Source organism: Osmerus eperlanus, chromosome 7 (genome assembly GCF_963692335.1).
Source record: "Osmerus eperlanus chromosome 7, fOsmEpe2.1, whole genome shotgun sequence".
NCBI lineage: Eukaryota > Metazoa > Chordata > Actinopteri > Osmeriformes > Osmeridae > Osmerus > Osmerus eperlanus.
The window spans coordinates 21,625,300-21,641,180 of record NC_085024.1 but is presented as its reverse complement, the minus strand read 5'-3'; the positions used below and the strand labels follow the sequence as shown (position 1 = coordinate 21,641,180).

Sequence of the window (15,881 nt, the reverse complement as noted above, 5' to 3'; positions counted from 1 at the left end):
CTAACACACGCGATTATATAAATCACATTCAGCTAAACCAAGCAACAAGAGAAAACGTCATGATTTTGCGCACGCGCAAGGAATGGGGAACAGGGGAACTGAATTCTCCGGAACACCGGACTGTCGGCGGACCCAGGGGCGGACCGCCTCTCTGGCGTCCTGGAGAACCGACGTCACCGATTGTGCTGCTATTCTGGGGAAGATGGCGGAGGCTGCGGCTGTACCCCCGCATCGGTTCTTCTGTCACTGTTGTAAGGGAGAAGTAAATCCCAAGCTCCCGGTAAGACATCGTGTTCAATCCATCTTCTTTACTTCAGACCATTTTCTTGTGATTCTCAATTGACAGTTGACACGAAAAGCATTTATTTCGCTGCTACGGAGTGCTTGATCGCATAAAGATAGCTAGGCTACAGTAGAGCTAGCTACATAGCTACCTAGCTACATAGCGTAGCTAACCTATCTAGCTAGCTAGCACTAGCAGCCAATGTCAGCTAGCTGGCTACGTTTGGTTGATGTTTACGTTTTGTCGCTTTGACTGTCACTAACGTTAGATTGACCGACATTATTTATCGGGAATTTTTCTAAACATCTGTCTGTTCGACAACAATTTCCACTGAATCAGATCTTATGTCAGAAAAGTAATCACTAGTATGTGTTTGTTTTGTTTCGATGTGTAACAACAATGCTAGCTGTCTAGCTAAACCAGTCGGTTCGCTCTTCTTAGCAATGGTATGTCTTTTATGGCTGTCCGACGCTGTCCTCATCATAGTTAGTGTCTTAATTAAACTGAAAGTGACATTTAGATCGCTCAACACATCAAAGTACAAAGGTATTTATATTTTTTTCACTGCGTTCACAAGATACTCGATGTACGTGGATTAGGCCTTTTTATTTATTTGTCTCGCGTGTTTCGACTGTCAGTCATTGTGTCAGTATGCCACTTACTACTGGACGGTAATCCTCCGACGCCCCGTCCTGCTATTGAGGCTAAATCATAATGCTGGTCTCAGTCTGTCTATGCTGAGGCATGTCTTTGCTATGCCTCGTGACCGCACGCACCCAGTTTAGCCCTCGTCGTACATCTACATAGCATCTGCAAGGAGTAAGTCTCTGTGCAGAATTCCGTCTGCATCCCTTTTAGAAGCAGGATTTACGGCAGCTACCTGCATAAGGGTAAGGCCGACATGACAGTGCATCCAGATGTAATGTCTCCTGGTAAACTAAACGGCGGTTGGTTGGACTCTTCACTCAACTCCTCTGGACTTTTTGAAGGTTACCACTTCTCATATATGACCGCCTAGTTCTGCCCTCATAGGCAAGCTTGTATTTCCTTATTCTTCACCCTGCTGTTGACACTCCCAAACAGGCTGTCAAACCTTCCTGTTAAGGACTCTGTGAGCTTTAGATATCAGTGACGAGTTGCAATCTGTCAAAACCTCTTAGTTAGGCTACACCACAAAAACAAGAACCTTTCTAATGCAGTAGCAGTCAGGGGAGATTGTTGCAGACTCTGCGGTTTCCAGGATATGTGGGTCAGGCACTGTCAACACTTGCAATGTCATACTGGCTGTGATGTCATACTGGCTTTGATGTCATACTGGCTGTGATGTCATTACTGGCTGTGATGTCTTACTGGCTGTGATGTCATACTGGCTGCGATGTCATACCGGCTGTGGCATCCCATTGGCTGTGAGAGCAAGTTGAATAAAGCGAGGGTCTCCTTTATCACATTTATCTCTGAGTTGTCTGTGTTTGTGAGAGACCAGGTTGGCAGAGGTTGTGTGTGTATGTGTTTGCGTGCCTAATCACCCCTTTTCAATGTATTTTCAGGAGTACATTTGTCCGAGATGTGAGTCCGGGTTCATCGAAGAAGTAACAGACGATTCCAGGTTAGGTTTCAGTTTTTACGACTGTAACATCATGCTACATCATGTGACATCATGTAACACAGTGTAACATCATGTAACATCATGCTACATCATGTAACATCACGTAACAGCATGTAGCACAGTGTAACATTATGTAACATCATGTAACACTGTGTAACACAGTGTAACATCATCGAACAGCATGTAGCACAATGTAACATCATGTAACATCACGTAACAGGGGAGGGGGGTAGAGGTAAGGTAAGACTATGGGAGTGTGTTGTGTGTGTGTGTGTTGTGTGTGTGTGTGTGTGTGTGGATGGGAGCTCTAATCCCATTGGATGGACGTGCTTGTCTCTAACGCTGCGTCTCTTGTCCCCTGTGTTTCCCTCAGTCTCCTAGAGGGCGGCGCTAACGGGATAGATGACACTGCTACGCAGTTTGCAGAGGTACAAAATGCACTGCAGGCTCAAGGGGAGAGGGAGGGGCAGGGAGGGTTGTTGGGTTGCTATGGAGACATACTACGGGTGACTGTAACTGTACTTTGTTTTTGCTTTGTCTCACCCCCCCTCCCCCGATCCCCCCCCATCTCTCTCCCACACTGTGTCCTCCCCTCTCCACTTGGATAACTCCCCCCCCCCCTCCCTCCCTGCCCCCCTCCCTCCCTCCCTGCCCCCCTCCCTCCCTGCCCCCCTCCCTCCCTCCCCCAGCTGTGGCACCTGCTGTTCGTGGAGCGACCTTACGCTGCAGACGGGGACAGTCCAGACTCAGAACCCCGGGTCCCCGGGGGGGGCGGCGTCGGACCCCTGGGAGGACTAGGGGGCTTGGGGGGCTTGGGGGGCTTGGGAGGGCTGGGAGGGCTGGGGGGGCTAGGGGGGCTGGGAGGGGGGCCCATTGGGGGGTCGGTGCCAGCAGGGTTGGGGGGGCCCCTGGGGGGTCCGTTGGGAGCAGGGGAGCACTGGAGTCCGGGGCGCCCCCCTCGCCTGCACAGCCAGAGGAGGTACAGGTCCAGGGCAAGCAACAGACCAGACCGCTCGCCTGCTGTGGAGGGGTGAGTCTTTCTCTCTATCTCTCTCCTCTCTCTCACCTTCTCTCTCTCTATTTCTCTCTCGCCCCACCCCCACCCCCTGCATTCCTTTACCTTAACACCTCCCACATCATCTATGGTCTGATTGTCACTGTCTTATGTGTGTGTGTGTGTTCTACCTCCAGGATTGTACAGCAGTTTCTGGCTGGTTTGTTTGCTAACTCTGGAGTTCCTGGCTCTCCTCCTCTGTCATGGTGAGAGGTGTACTGCTCTGTTGTCACATGCTTGTATTGATTTATAGATAATAGACAGATAATAGACAGGAGGATATTTGACCTTTATATTGATGTTTTGACTGAACCACATTGAAAATATCTAATATTTTCTACAAAAATAAAGGTTTGAGGATCCAGAAACATATAAAAACCCAAGAAGTTAGGACATCAAATCGTAGAAGAAATATTTTCTAAGGGGGCAGTGAATGGAACTCAAAACTGGAAATATCTTGACTAGTGGTCTCAGACCTCTGGACCTGAACGTGTGTGTGTGTGTGTGTGTGTGTGTGTGTGTGTGTGTCAGGACGGGGATGTTGCACTCAAACCCAGGAGACTATGCATGGGGCCAGGGAGGGCTGGATGCCGTCATAACACAGGTAAGTGGTACACACACACACACAGTTTTACCGTATCTAACTTCCATGTATCTAATGTGTGCGTGTGTGTGTAGTTATTAGGCCAGTTTGAGAACACAGGCCCTCCCCCAGCAGAGAAGGAGAAGATCTCCTCTCTCCCCACAGTACACGTCTCTCAGGAACAAGCAGGTGGGCCTCTCCTCCCTCTCCTCACCTTCCATTCTCCTTATTATTATTATCTGTGTTAGCTTGACTGTGGTTTCTGCAGTGCAGTTGATAGCATTGGGGTAAATGAGGACTCTCTCTCTGTAATACTGTTTCTCTGGCCTAGGGCCACATAGCTGTAGTCTTTCCTTCTTGTGTCATTAGCGGGGAGCGGCCTGTTGGTCTTAAAGCCTCAACGGGCCACTCAGGAATTTAGCACGACACGCTCGCTGCCGTCATGTTGAGTCTACCGGGAAGAAAACCTTTTAAAAGCCAATTTTATATATTTCAAGTCATGATCATGTTTACTTAAAAAGCACAGGATCACATCAACATCAACAAAAGCAGTAGTTATTTGTGTATCAGTAACTAGCCACTGTCTTGATGTCTCTCTCTCTCCTATGTCTCTCTCTCTCCTATGTCTCTCTCCTGCCTCACTCTGTTCATCCATCCCCCCCTCTCCTCTCTCCCCATCTCTCTCTCTCCTCTCTGTCCCTCTCTCTCCTCTGTCCCTCTCTCTCCTCTCTCTTCCCTCTCTCCTCTCTCGATCTCTCCTCTCTCGGTCTCTCTCTCGGTCTCTCTCTCTCTCTGTAGACTGCAGTATGGAGTGTCCGGTGTGTAAGGAGGACTTTGCGGTGGGGGAGCCGGTCAGACAGCTTCCCTGTAACCACTTCTTCCACTCGGACTGTATAGTGCCCTGGCTGGAGATGGTGAGGGAGGGGGAAGCTGGGTGGGACATTGGGGGTGGAGTCTGAATCCAGATCATTTTGTAAATAGTCATAACACTCGCATAAGGATCTTCTCAAGTAGTTACAACAGTATGATAGTAATAATGTGTATGTGTATGAATAAAGATATTGCAGCCCTGCATCCATTGGTGTCTTTTCTCCTCAGCTTGACACCTTGTTCCTTCTCTCTCTGTCTCTCTCTCTGTCTCTGTCTCTCTCTCTGTCTCTGTCTCTCTCTCTCTCTCTCTCTCTCTCTCTCTCTCTGTCTCTGTCTCTGTCTCTCTCCCTCCAGCATGACACGTGTCCTGTGTGTAGGAAGGGTCTGAATGGAGAGGACAGCAGTAGCCTGCCCCCCCCAGAGTCCCCCTCCCTCTCCACGGATCCACGCACACAGGAGAGATGGTCCTTCTGAGACGCACCTCCTCTCCACCCCCCACCCCCCCCGTTCCTCGCTACGGGGCCCTCAAACCCAAACGGCCCCCTCCAAGGGTGGGGGGGAAACTCCTCCTTCATCCTTCTCTGTTTGAACCATCTCCAGTCATAGGACGATCATCTCAACTTCACCCTGCCTACTAACCCGTCTGTCTCTATCCATGTACACACACACACACACACACACATAAAGCAATAGCTCTTGTGTCGCATCATGGCAAAGCAGCCCACTGTTCCCCTGTCAAACCCCCTCTTTTTGGTTTCTCTTATTCCCTCTCCTCCATCCTTCTTGAAATGCACTGCTGTAAAATACTGTTGTTTGGAAACCCAGGTGATGTTTCAAGCCTGGAAGCCTTGTCTCTTTCACCCCGCTCTGGCCTCTTCCTCTCCAGGGCACTGTTGTCCTCGCACGCCCTTGGCCCTCTGGAAACGTCTGTACTTGGCTGGACCATCGCCCATCTTCACCCCCAAACTTGGACTGAATACGTGAAGTGTTCAAACTGCTGAGCACAAAAGGGGCTTGAGGTAAAACTGAAATTCACCCCAATTTACCTTCTTCCTCTGGAGGCAAGGACCTAGGAAGGGACCAAGGACCTAGGAAGGAACCAAGGCTTCAGATTTGGAACCCAGCCTCTCCTCTCCCCCTCCACTCTGTCATTCCTCTCATTCTGGTGTATATATTACAAACAGATTGCCTCCTTCTGTCATTTTATTATTCTGTTGATGAGTTTGTCTTTTGTTTCACATTTCTATCACTCTATTTTTTTAATGTAAATAATTTTAGTCCAGCAACTTCTGGTTTGAATTGGAAAATATGGAAAAATGGGGAATTATTGGAAGAAAAAACTACAACTTTGAGAATGGAGAAACAAATGTGAATTAGGATATTATTCTGGATATTAAAGTCTATGTATATTATTATATAAATGAAAATGTGTATGATGTATTAATAAATTGAAAAAGAAAGGAATAAAAAAACAGTAACATTTAATGTGCCATTGAAAGTCACTCACCAAAAGTTCAGGGTGTTGTCAAAACACAATTTATTCAGGATTAAAACAGGAGGTCCCATTCATGCACTGTGCATCATTCATAAACTGGAATTCAAGCAAAAGTTTTGAAATGTGCAATGGAAAAGATCAGTTAAGGCATTTCGTAGGGGTGGGAATCTTTTGGTACCTCACGGTTTGATTCTTGGAGTCACGATTCGATAAATCGATTAACGATTTTTCCAAGATAAAAAAATACAAAAATCCCCCACCCCTAGTATTTCGAAAGCACGTTTCTGTTGCATTGTAATGTTTCTTGCATCACCACAGGCCAGAGAGAAACATCACAGCTTATTTCAACCTTCAAAGAGGTTGAGATCAGTGCAGATAAACACAGCAGTCAACTTGATTACAATCTTTGGCTGTAGTTCTTTAATCACACACACCGTTGTGTTGGATGGTAGAGAAGTTTGCCCGTGCGGACCAACATCCCTCAGTGTTCAGATCTACACTGTCATTTTAGTCGTGTCACACAAATACTGATGAGCGCTAATGTGCAGGACCTGTTAAGAAGGTCGTACGAGGTGGTTGGTTCATGCTGATTTAGTTGGACTATGACCTTGATTATACAGTTCCAGTAGCAGGCCTGTTCAGTGTGGAGTCCAGGTGTGTGTCAGTGTGGAGTCCAGGTGTGTGTGTCAGTGTGTGTGTCCAGGTGTGTCAGTGTGTGTGTCCAGGTGTGTGTGTCCAGGTGTGTGTGTCAGTGTGTGTGTGTGTGTCAGTGTGTGTTCCAGGCCAGTGTGAGCAGAGAGTGGGCAGGGGAGGAGGAGGAGATGAACCCGACAGCAGGATGCCACACCTCAAACTTCACATCTGACGAGGATCTGCAAAACAAACACACACTCAGATGGATAAACATAAATGATCCCCATTCATAAAGAACTGCGCACCTCTTCCCACCTGTTCAGAATGGTGAGCACCACTGAACCATCGGGTCTGAGGAAGGCGGAGCTTTCCAGAGCTGTTTCCTGACTGGAGGACATGCCCACTCTCTGAGAACCCTCCAACAGGAACTTGCTGTCGGGACAGAGGACCGTGAATCGGGTTAAACTGAACAGTAACTTGAGAACAACTGGCGTCTCTCGACCTATCGACCACGGCCAGCTTGGTGTCCGGCCCAGACCAGCAGGTGGTACCTGAAGTGGGCCAGGCTATAGAAGGTAGGCTGCTTGTAGAAGACATCTTGTTTGGGGTCCACGATGATGGGGCTGTCCACAAAGTTCTTGACCCAGTTGGGGCCCCCGCCGGGGTCCAGAGCCAGGTTCCAGTCAGTCCAACCCACAACCCCGTGGTTCAGGTCCTGCAGTGGCGGGGAGGCAGACAGGGGGGCGGGGAGGCAGACGGGGGGGCGGGGAGGCAGACGGGGGGGCGGGGAGGCAGACGGGGGGGCGGGGAGGCAGACGGGGGGGCGGGGAGGCAGACGGGGGGGCGGGGAGGCAGACGGGGGGGCGGGGAGGCAGACGGGGGGGCGGGGAGGCAGACGGGGGGGCGGGGAGGCAGACGGGGGGGGGGGGAGTTATGAGGCAGTGTGCCGTATCTCCTTTAACTAATCCTTCTAATCGTTAGAGAGTGAATGTCACATGCAAAATGAATGAAGGAAACGGACGAGGAATCAGGTTGCATTTGAGGGACGAAAATAAAGTAGGCGAGAGAGGAGAGAATGAACGCGTCAGTATGACCTCGTGACCTCTGACCTCTATGATGTCGTGGGCGTACTGCTCGGCCCTGTCCCAGCTGCCCAGCTTCACGCCCCGGTCCAGGGGGCTCCAGCCTGCGCACGCCTCCGTGCCAAACAGGTAGTACTCGGGGTACAGGTGGTGGGTGGTGCCCAGGCTGAGCTCCACTGGCACCAAGCCGTCCAGGTACCAGTGGACACCCACACCGTGGATGTAGCGCGCCGCACGCACGTCACTCAACACCTGCACAAAGCACACAGTGCATCTATCCACCACCTCTCTCCACTCCTCACATACACTCTCTCCATGTCTCTATGTCTCTCTATGTCTATGTCTCTCTCTCTATGTCTGTCTCTCTCTCTGTCTCTCTCTCTATGTCTCTCTCTCTATGTCTCTCTCTCTATGTCTCTCTCTCTCTATGTCTCTCTCTCTCCATGTCTCTCTCTCCATGTCTCTATGTCTCTCTCTCTATGTCTCTCTCTATGTCTCTCTCTCTCTCTCTATGTCTCTCTCTCTCTATGTCTCTCTCTCTCTCTATGTCTCTCTCTCTGTCTCTATGTCTCTCTCTCTATGTCTCTCTCTATGTCTCTCTCTCTCTCACCACTTTGGCCCAGTGAGGCAGCAGCAGCCTGTTGTCGTCCAGGATGAGCAGGTGTGTTTTGGGGTATGGCGATGCATGCAGGGCGGGGCCCAGGTCCAAGCCAACCCAGTCCCTCTGCTCCTCTGCTGTGAAGCCCATCGCCTGGAAACTGCAGCAGGACACACACTCCTCAAAGAAATATATTGGTATCTATCATTCACTTGAATCTATTATGATGTTAAATAACTGACATGCAGCTACGCTAGTGCCGCTGGTTGACATCGTATAACACCTCTAATCTATCTGTGAGGCTGGGGGGGTGAGGCTGGGGGAGTGAGGTGAGGCTGGGGGAGTGAGGTGAGGTGAGAGGAACCTGTAGTTGGTCATGAGTCCAGCAGAGGGTTCGTTCCCAGTGGTCACGGCCCAGAAGGTCAGGTTGTGTCTGGCGTACTCCTCCAGAAACCTGAGAGAGACATGATCAGTCTGTACAAGTCTCTGTTTAGGATGTTTAGAAGTGTGTTTACCTGATGTAATACTGAGCCCAGGTCTGTGTTTAGGGTGTTTAGAAGTGTGTTTACCTGATGTAATACTGAGCCCAGGTCTGTGTTTAGGGTGTTTAGAAGTGTGTTTACCTGATGTAATACTGAGCCCAGGTCTGTGTTTAGGATGTTTAGAAGTGTGTTTACCTGATGTAATACTGAGCCCAGGTCTGTGTTTAGGATGTTTAGAAGTGTGTTTACCTGATGTAATACTGAGCCCAGGTCTGTGTTTAGGATGTTTAGAAGTGTGTTTACCTGATGTAATACTGAGCCCAGGTCTTGTGCTCCTTCCCCCCAGGCCGGCCCTTCAGAGAGCCTTTCCCTGTAAGTGCACCGTTGGTCTTCAGCCAGGCGGGGGCGCTCCAGGCGCTGGCCAGCAGAGACAGAGGGCGGGGGGACATGGCCTGGGCGCGTTGCAGCAGGGGGATCTGGGAGGGCGGGAGGGAGGGAACGAGCTTTCATGGGAGAGGTGTGAGGGGTCCTGATGACATCTCCAACTGTGTTTTAAATCAATACGATGAGTGGAGGGAGGGGGAGAGAGAGAGAGAGAGAGAGAGAGAGAGAGAGAGAGAGAGAGAGAGAGAGAGAGAGAGAGAGAGAGAGAGAGAGAGAGAGAGAGAGAGAGAGAGAGAGAGAGAGGTCTCATACCTTCATGTTGGTGTCCTCTGCAGCAAGGGTGAAGTTCTCCAGGCTGTAGTCTCCTGGCGTGTCTGCGTAGGTGTACAGACGGGTAGAGAAGTCACAGCTGGCCATGGGTACACGGACCACACTGTAGCCTACACCTGCAAGGGGAACACAGGCAGAGCCAGCTGTCATCTCAGGCCTGCAGGAATTGCTGTGCCAGGCATCTCCCCTGTCTCCTCCGTCTGAAGACTCACCCTCGGGGGAGAAGTACTGCCGCAGCAGCTGCTCCTGCCCTCCTGCAGAGAGAGCCAGGATGTTGATGGCTGCTGCGTCCGTCATGGAGCCACCGAACCCTCGGATCCGCTGGTATTTCTGGTAGGGAACGATAGTCAGCCTGAGAGCTGAGAGCATCCAGAGGAAGAACAGACACAGGGGCGTAAGCTGCAGTTTTCTACAAACAGACCACTGCAACAGTTGATATTAGTCAAATACGGTTTGTGTCTTTTCTCTCTCACAAATTTGTGGGAGTTTTTTTTTGTCTCCTCTGAGGGTTTAGGTTGGTTATGAGTGTTAAATTGTGGGCGACTGTGAAGCTCTTTTGTGACATTGCACGCAAAAGAGCTACACATGTGACACCTGATTTGATTTGATCACTCTGGATTAAAAGCATCAGGTAAATAAATACATTAAAAAAGTGGGTGCCACTGATTTTGTCGTCCTACTCTTGGTGTACCTGCTAGGGTCCAGTGCCTCACCTGTCCCAGAGCTGTTTGGGAGGACCCGCCCCTGACCCCTCTCCAGCCTGCTGCCCGCCTTACTGCTCAGGTAGGAGGCAAACTGACCCAACCCAGGCAAGCTGTCTGTCCCAACACTGTCACAGTGTGTGGAGTTACACTCACAAACCACGGAGCCATGGCCAAAGTCACGGGCCATGCACTCGTTGCTACCTAGAGAAAACATACACACAAACGCCATAGATTAAATGATAAAACTACTAGAATTCTAAGCTATCGTACAGAGTCTTAACTTTGCACAACTACAAGAGGAATGTATGGATGATAGCGACCTTACCATTGGAGAGTGTGGCTATTCCTGTGAGCAGGACTAAATGTAAGAGAACAGCTGCTGGTAATGGCAATGCCATCATCTATCTGCTGGGAGAGTAAGGTATCTCATGAGGCCTAATTATGTAGTTAATAAATGACCATCTTAGACAATGCTCGAAATCTGCAATACACTCAGTTAATATGGGCACAGGTGCTGCGTTCATTTCGCTGACACAGACTTTACGGGAGACACACAATCGGTTACCTCAGCACCGCCACAGAGCTTCGATGCTAAACATTTAAACAATTGGCCTTACTCAAATTCCGGTCTTCGTCATGTCACTTCAGATTGTTATTTATAAAGTTCGATGCATATCCCAACGGACACTGTTGACAACAGTTTCCGGGTTTCCAGAAGTTGTGGATGTAGGACAGCGCGGTCATATGACTGAAGCTGGCTGCCTACGTCATGCAATGTGTCGCACCAACCGCCAGATGTCTCAATTTGTCAAGGAGCACTCGACATTTATTTTTCATAATTCATTTATTGAGTTTAAATAACTAATTTGTGTCTAAACTTACTAGTATAAACCATGGTGAATAAGTCTCAGATCACTTTTACCGTATCGTATATTTTATCCAGACAGTCTGACCATGTATAAAGCAATACAGTGATGCTGGTGATGTATGTTACTGTGATCATTATGTATAACAAGTTTAATCTAACACCAGTCTTTTACACTGAGAACACAGGGGGAACAGATTTCCCTGGAGAACTGAGGAAAGTTGTTCCCCCACTGTATAGTCTGGCCATTTATAAAGCAATACAGATTTACCTGTACGTACCTCCTCTCTGTCCTCAGCTGACCGCTGCCACACATGACTAAATACATGTAAATAAGCTTTAAATGCCAGAACAAAATACTTTTATTGGCAAAGGAAGAATATAACTACATTATGTATACATACTGGTATATGCAACGAGACCACGTCACACGTGACAGAATCGTGAGAGTGAGTTTGCCTTCAGAATAAGCATTCGGATTGAAACACTTCTTAACATTCTTTTTTATATCAACGGTGCTTGCTTTTTTATAATTATTTGGCCTGTTAGTAATTTATTATATCTTTTTAGCTGCATTATTTGCATTCATTCGCCTATTTGGAGGAATTAAGTTGACTTTTGATGGTGGTTTAATGAACAGTGTTTGTCTTGGGACTTTTATTTTGACTATTGAAATCAACCGGAAACCAGCTTTCAATGGGCTGGCTACATGTGAGGCTGACGGCTGTGTTTTCAAGCAGTGGTGAACCTAAATGTTGGGCTGTTACACGTTTTAACATCTTCAGAGATACTACACAGACTTTGCGAATGCTCCATCTTATAAGGTTTGTGGGACGCATGGAATAGAACTGTATTAAGTTAACTGAGCTAGCTGTAGCTGAGCTATGTGTTGAGATCCACTATTTCGTGTGCTACGTAGCTAATTTGCTAGCAGGTAAACTGTTGTGTATGTCTGACGCGTTTTCCGGCTGTTAAGTCTGGTGTATTTGTCTTCTCTGCTCGTGCAGATGACGGCTCAGGAAGTTCGTTTGTGCGGGCTGCTGCTGCAGGAGCACTTCGGTGAGGTGGTGGAGAAGGTGGGCACGAAGCTGCTTAGAGGCGGGACACAGAACCTACGGGCCATCGCTAATGAGACCGGCACCCCACTGGACCTGGTAACACACACACACTCTCTGTCTCTCTCCCCATCTCTCTGTCTCACGCACACATTTATAAACACTCCATGTTAAGAGTTAGTAGTCACAGGAGAGAGGACTGTAGCTACCCCTCCAGATGCAGCCTGTCTGTCTGTCTCAAGGTGAAGAAGTCCCTGTGCGTGCTAATGCAGCACGGAGCTTGTGAGTTCAGCTGCGGCCGCAGAGGACCCGGCAGCCCGACGGAGTACCGCAGCGGCTGCGATCGGATCCTCAGGATCCTGCGGTACCCACGCTACATCTACACGGCCAAGACCCTCTACGGTGACACGGGAGAGCTAGTCATAGAGGAGGTTCTACAGAGGGGTCACATGACCATGAGCTCCACCGTCAGGACCGTGGCTGACCGCCTCACTCACAACATGGAGGGTCAGTTCGTTTCCAGGACTACGAACCTGTGTGTGTGTGTGTGTGTGACGAGTCAGAGATGGATAAGAGTTTGTGATTCTGGATCAGTGTCTCTCTATGACAGCCTTTCTCAACCGTGGTCCTCAGGGACCACCATGTCCTGCATTTTTTATTCGCTCCCCTACTCCAACACTCCTGACCTAAGGAATGGGTCATTACCAGGCTTCTTCTGCTGAGCTTGATAACAACCCATTCATTTGAACCAGATGTGTTGGAGCAGGTAAACATGTCGAACATGCAGGACTGGGGTCCCTGAGGACCAGGGTTGGGAAAGGGGAAGCGTACGACATGTTTTCAGGTCTCTTCTTCTCTTCCCTGTAGAGGGTCGCAGTATGGAGTACGGGGAGGTGGTGAATGTCTTCTCTAAACTGGTGGAGACGCATTTCCTGCAGCGCTGCCCTCCAGTGACCAACACAAAAACTGCTGCCTCTGTTACCCCTGCGACCCCCGCCACGCCTGCCTCTGCCGCTGTTCCTGCTGCCTCCGCCTCACCAGAAAGCTTCCCTGACTGTTACAAACTGCCAGGCATCACAATTACAGGTAGCAACTTGATTACACGGTGACCCATCTCAGGCTGTTAGTGTTTGTTTATCACTGGTGCCCTGGAGAAACTCACCTCTGTGTGAATACTCTGTAGTGTTTTGGTTCCTCACGCACTGGGTTTGGTCTGGGTTAGGTTGTGGAAAGCGGCGTCGTTCCAGTGAAGACGGAGAGGACCAGAGAGCAGGGAAGAAGGCTAAGCTGGACCCAGAGGTGAGTGTCTCTGACCCCCGGAACACCATCCTCTAACGACCCTGAAGTACAACAGTGGCCTCGGTCTCTTCACTCTTTCTTGACTTGTGATCTTGTTTTCCGTTGCTCCAGTCGAAGACGTATGGCGATGAAGGGATCTACTGGCAGGTGAACTTTGAAAGGTTCCACCTTCATTTCAGAGACCAGGCCATCATCAGTGCTGTAGCCAGCAAGCTGGACCAGGTCAGTGTCACAGACAGACAGATACGTTAAATACCTGGAACGTTAAATACCTGGACTTGATGGCAGAAATACAGTATTTGGTCTTCTTTTGTCAACCCTTTACTTCCACCCCTGCCCCCCCCCCTCCCACAGACCAGCAGTGAGATAGTGAGGACCATTCTGCGGATGAGCGAAGTCACGACCACGCCCAGCGCCGCCCACACACAGCCCCTCTCAGCCAATGAGATCTTCCGCACCCTCCCACCCAACTACAGCATCAGTCGTCCCATCCTGGACCAGTACCTGTCTCTCATGGTGGACGACCCTGTAAGCACACACCCACAGTCAGCCTGCCTGCCAGTAGAGATCTAGAGAGATCCTTTTTCTCCTCTTCCTCACTGATTTTCCCACTAATCTTGTGATTTTCTCAGATGGAGTTTGTGGGAAGGTCAGGCGACAGTGGGGGAGGAATGTACGTCGTCAGTATCCTTTTACTTTGATGACTTGTGGCACACACGATCTACAGGCTATAGTACACACAGTCTATAGTACACACAGTCTATAGTACACACAGTCTATAGGACACACAGTCTATAGTACACACAGTCTATAGTACACACAGTCTATAGTACACACAGTCTATAGTACACACAGTCTATAGTACACACCGTCTCTGGAGGAGGGGATCCCTCACTGAATTGCTCCTCCCAAGGTTTCTTAAATTTTTTCTCCTGTAGTGAGTTTTTCTGGGAGTTTTTCCTCGTCTTCCCTGAGGGTTTAGGTTGGTTGAGGGGCAGTTCTATGGGCGTATGTGAAGCCCTCTGTGACATGCTTGCGTGTAAAAAGGGCTATACAAATACATTTAGATTTGATTTGACAGTACACATGGTCTATACTACACACACCCATGCAGTGTGGTACGGAGGAATCAAACCACAACACAGGAAAGGAGGTTATTTCTTGACCACAGTCTCTCAGATCTTCACAGAGCGCTGACGAACTTGGCGAGGGCCACATTGGAGTCTGTAGTCCAGGAGAGGTGAGGAAGAGGAGCAGGTGTATTTTACCTGCAGCTATTTGACCTTCGCCAGACTGGGTCTTTGTTTAACTTGTGTGGTAGCTGATAGCAGTTAGCGTGTGATTTGACCATCTGATTCTGTTCCTTAGGTTTGGCTCCCGATCAGCACGGATATTCAGGCTGTTGCTAAGGAAACGCCACTTGGAACAGAAGCAGGTGGAAGATTTTGCCATGATCCCAGCAAAGGAGGCCAAAGACATGCTCTACACCCTACTGTCAGAGAATCTAGTCCAGCTACAGGTGACACACACACACACACACACACACACACACACACTGAACAACAAGCCCTCTGCACTTACCCTGCTCACTTCTTGATTTACTGTTCCTCAGGAAATCCCAAAGACCCCTGACCACGCCCCCTCTCGTACCTTCTACCTGTACACTGTGAACCAGCTGTCTGCTGCCAGGCTGCTACTGCAGCACTGCTACAAGGTACGCAGGGAGATGCTCTGCTCTGCTCCTCAGTGTGCAGGAGATATTTATAAGCACCTGGGATGAGGGAACTCATTTCTGTATTACGTGACGATAGAACCGCATGACCCTTGTTCCTGTTTCTCTCAGACCGTGGCCAATCTAATCGAGAGGCGCCTGTTCGAGACCAAGGAAAACAAGTAAGTGACCTCGGGTCTCCAGCTGTAGTCTGAGTGTAAGAGGTCCCACACATCCGAGAGCTCTGCGTGTTGATTGGCCGTGTGTGTGTGTGATTGACAGGCGTCTCCTGGAGAAGTCCCAGCGTATCGAGGCCATCCTGGCGTCCCTGCAGGCCAGCGGGGCGGAGCCAGAGCAGCTGACCGAGGTGGAGGAGATGATCACCTCCGCTGAGAGGCAGCAGCTCGAGGCCCTACGACACCACATCAACAAGTACTGCAGCCGTTACCGTGACAGCCAGCCACACCAGCCTGGGTTACAGGGTCTCTGTCCGGAGGTCTGTTCTCACTGGCTTCTGTCTTGTCTCTCTCTCCTGTCTCTCTCTCCTGTCTCTCTCTCCTGTCTCTCTCCTCCCTTTAGGTTGGACTCAACAGAGAACCAGGTGGATGAGACCATCTTTCTACTAGAATCTTATATCAGCTCCACTGCAACTCGCTGAGGAACGCAGATGAGAGGAAGTGTGGCAGATTAGTGTCTCCCCGCTCTCTGGACCCAGTGTACACTACTTTAAGTATTTTGTCACAACCTTTATGTTCAGGAGTGTTTGCTTGGGTGAGTGTATTTTAGTTTATCAAATTGTATGTCAGAATTTTGAAGTAGCCTGGAAAATCTGGGTTGTAATAAAATA

At 49.4% G+C, this 15,881-nt stretch overlaps 3 protein-coding genes across 4 annotated transcripts in view; 2 read left to right on the top strand and 1 right to left on the bottom strand.

Annotated features, from left to right (window-relative positions):
- Window positions 1–67: 67 nt before the first annotated feature.
- On the top strand, window positions 68–5,881 carry rnf115a (ring finger protein 115a). Its single transcript, XM_062465976.1, has 9 exons — window positions 68–280; window positions 1,831–1,889; window positions 2,263–2,317; window positions 2,579–2,919; window positions 3,081–3,149; window positions 3,475–3,547; window positions 3,622–3,715; window positions 4,325–4,440; window positions 4,751–5,881. Exons 1-9 carry the CDS (start codon window positions 83–85, stop codon window positions 4,868–4,870), a joined length of 1,125 nt encoding a protein of 374 aa, XP_062321960.1. The 5' UTR covers window positions 68–82; the 3' UTR covers window positions 4,871–5,881.
- Window positions 5,882–5,918: 37 nt separating this feature from the next.
- Window positions 5,919–10,867, bottom strand: gba1 (glucosylceramidase beta 1). Of its 2 annotated transcripts, none has more exons than XM_062465975.1 (13): window positions 10,722–10,867; window positions 10,430–10,512; window positions 10,114–10,305; window positions 9,613–9,759; window positions 9,383–9,516; window positions 8,990–9,162; window positions 8,569–8,658; window positions 8,217–8,364; window positions 7,634–7,858; window positions 7,076–7,239; window positions 6,840–6,956; window positions 6,644–6,763; window positions 5,919–6,562 (listed from the first exon to the last, which is right to left on the bottom strand). In XM_062465975.1, the coding sequence occupies exons 2-12, from the start codon at window positions 10,503–10,505 to the stop codon at window positions 6,658–6,660; spliced, it is 1,572 nt and encodes a 523-aa protein (XP_062321959.1). In that variant the 5' UTR covers window positions 10,506–10,512; window positions 10,722–10,867; the 3' UTR covers window positions 5,919–6,562; window positions 6,644–6,657. The 2 variants fall into 2 exon arrangements, with proteins under 2 accessions (XP_062321959.1, XP_062321958.1); XM_062465974.1 differs by having other exon boundaries at window positions 6,662–6,763; window positions 10,430–10,509; window positions 10,670–10,853.
- A 776-nt stretch (window positions 10,868–11,643) lies between these two features.
- Window positions 11,644–15,881, top strand: part of polr3c (polymerase (RNA) III (DNA directed) polypeptide C) — a 4,250-nt gene continuing 12 nt past the window's right edge. The window contains exons 1-14 of the mRNA XM_062465972.1: window positions 11,644–11,793; window positions 11,977–12,123; window positions 12,267–12,531; window positions 12,892–13,110; window positions 13,247–13,323; window positions 13,435–13,545; window positions 13,678–13,851; window positions 13,956–14,007; window positions 14,503–14,563; window positions 14,692–14,842; window positions 14,936–15,037; window positions 15,167–15,216; window positions 15,317–15,466; window positions 15,614–15,881. The exon at window positions 15,614–15,881 is cut by the window's right edge and continues 12 nt beyond it. Coding sequence (XP_062321956.1) covers window positions 11,977–12,123; window positions 12,267–12,531; window positions 12,892–13,110; window positions 13,247–13,323; window positions 13,435–13,545; window positions 13,678–13,851; window positions 13,956–14,007; window positions 14,503–14,563; window positions 14,692–14,842; window positions 14,936–15,037; window positions 15,167–15,216; window positions 15,317–15,466; window positions 15,614–15,692 — 1,638 coding nt within the window. The 5' untranslated portion in view covers window positions 11,644–11,793 and the 3' untranslated portion in view covers window positions 15,693–15,881. The remainder of the gene's footprint in view (window positions 11,794–11,976; window positions 12,124–12,266; window positions 12,532–12,891; window positions 13,111–13,246; window positions 13,324–13,434; window positions 13,546–13,677; window positions 13,852–13,955; window positions 14,008–14,502; window positions 14,564–14,691; window positions 14,843–14,935; window positions 15,038–15,166; window positions 15,217–15,316; window positions 15,467–15,613) is intronic.

Excerpts from the sequence above, each read along its gene's own strand:
- rnf115a (XM_062465976.1), top strand. The coding sequence starts at position 83 with ATGGGGAACAGGGGAACTGAATTCTCCGGAACACCGGACTGTCGGCGG. Across the intron at positions 1,890-2,262 it reads GAAGTAACAGACGATTCCAG|TCTCCTAGAGGGCGGCGCTA; the intron begins GTTAGGTTTCAG and ends TGTTTCCCTCAG. Across the intron at positions 2,318-2,578 it reads CTGCTACGCAGTTTGCAGAG|CTGTGGCACCTGCTGTTCGT; the intron begins GTACAAAATGCA and ends TCCCTCCCCCAG.
- gba1 (XM_062465974.1), bottom strand. The coding sequence starts at position 10,505 with ATGATGGCATTGCCATTACCAGCAGCTGTTCTCTTACATTTAGTCCTG. Across the intron at positions 9,760-10,113 it reads CCCAAACAGCTCTGGGACAG|CTCTCAGGCTGACTATCGTT; the intron begins GTGAGGCACTGG and ends GGATGCTCTCAG. Across the intron at positions 6,764-6,839 it reads GTGCTCACCATTCTGAACAG|ATCCTCGTCAGATGTGAAGT; the intron begins GTGGGAAGAGGT and ends TTTGTTTTGCAG.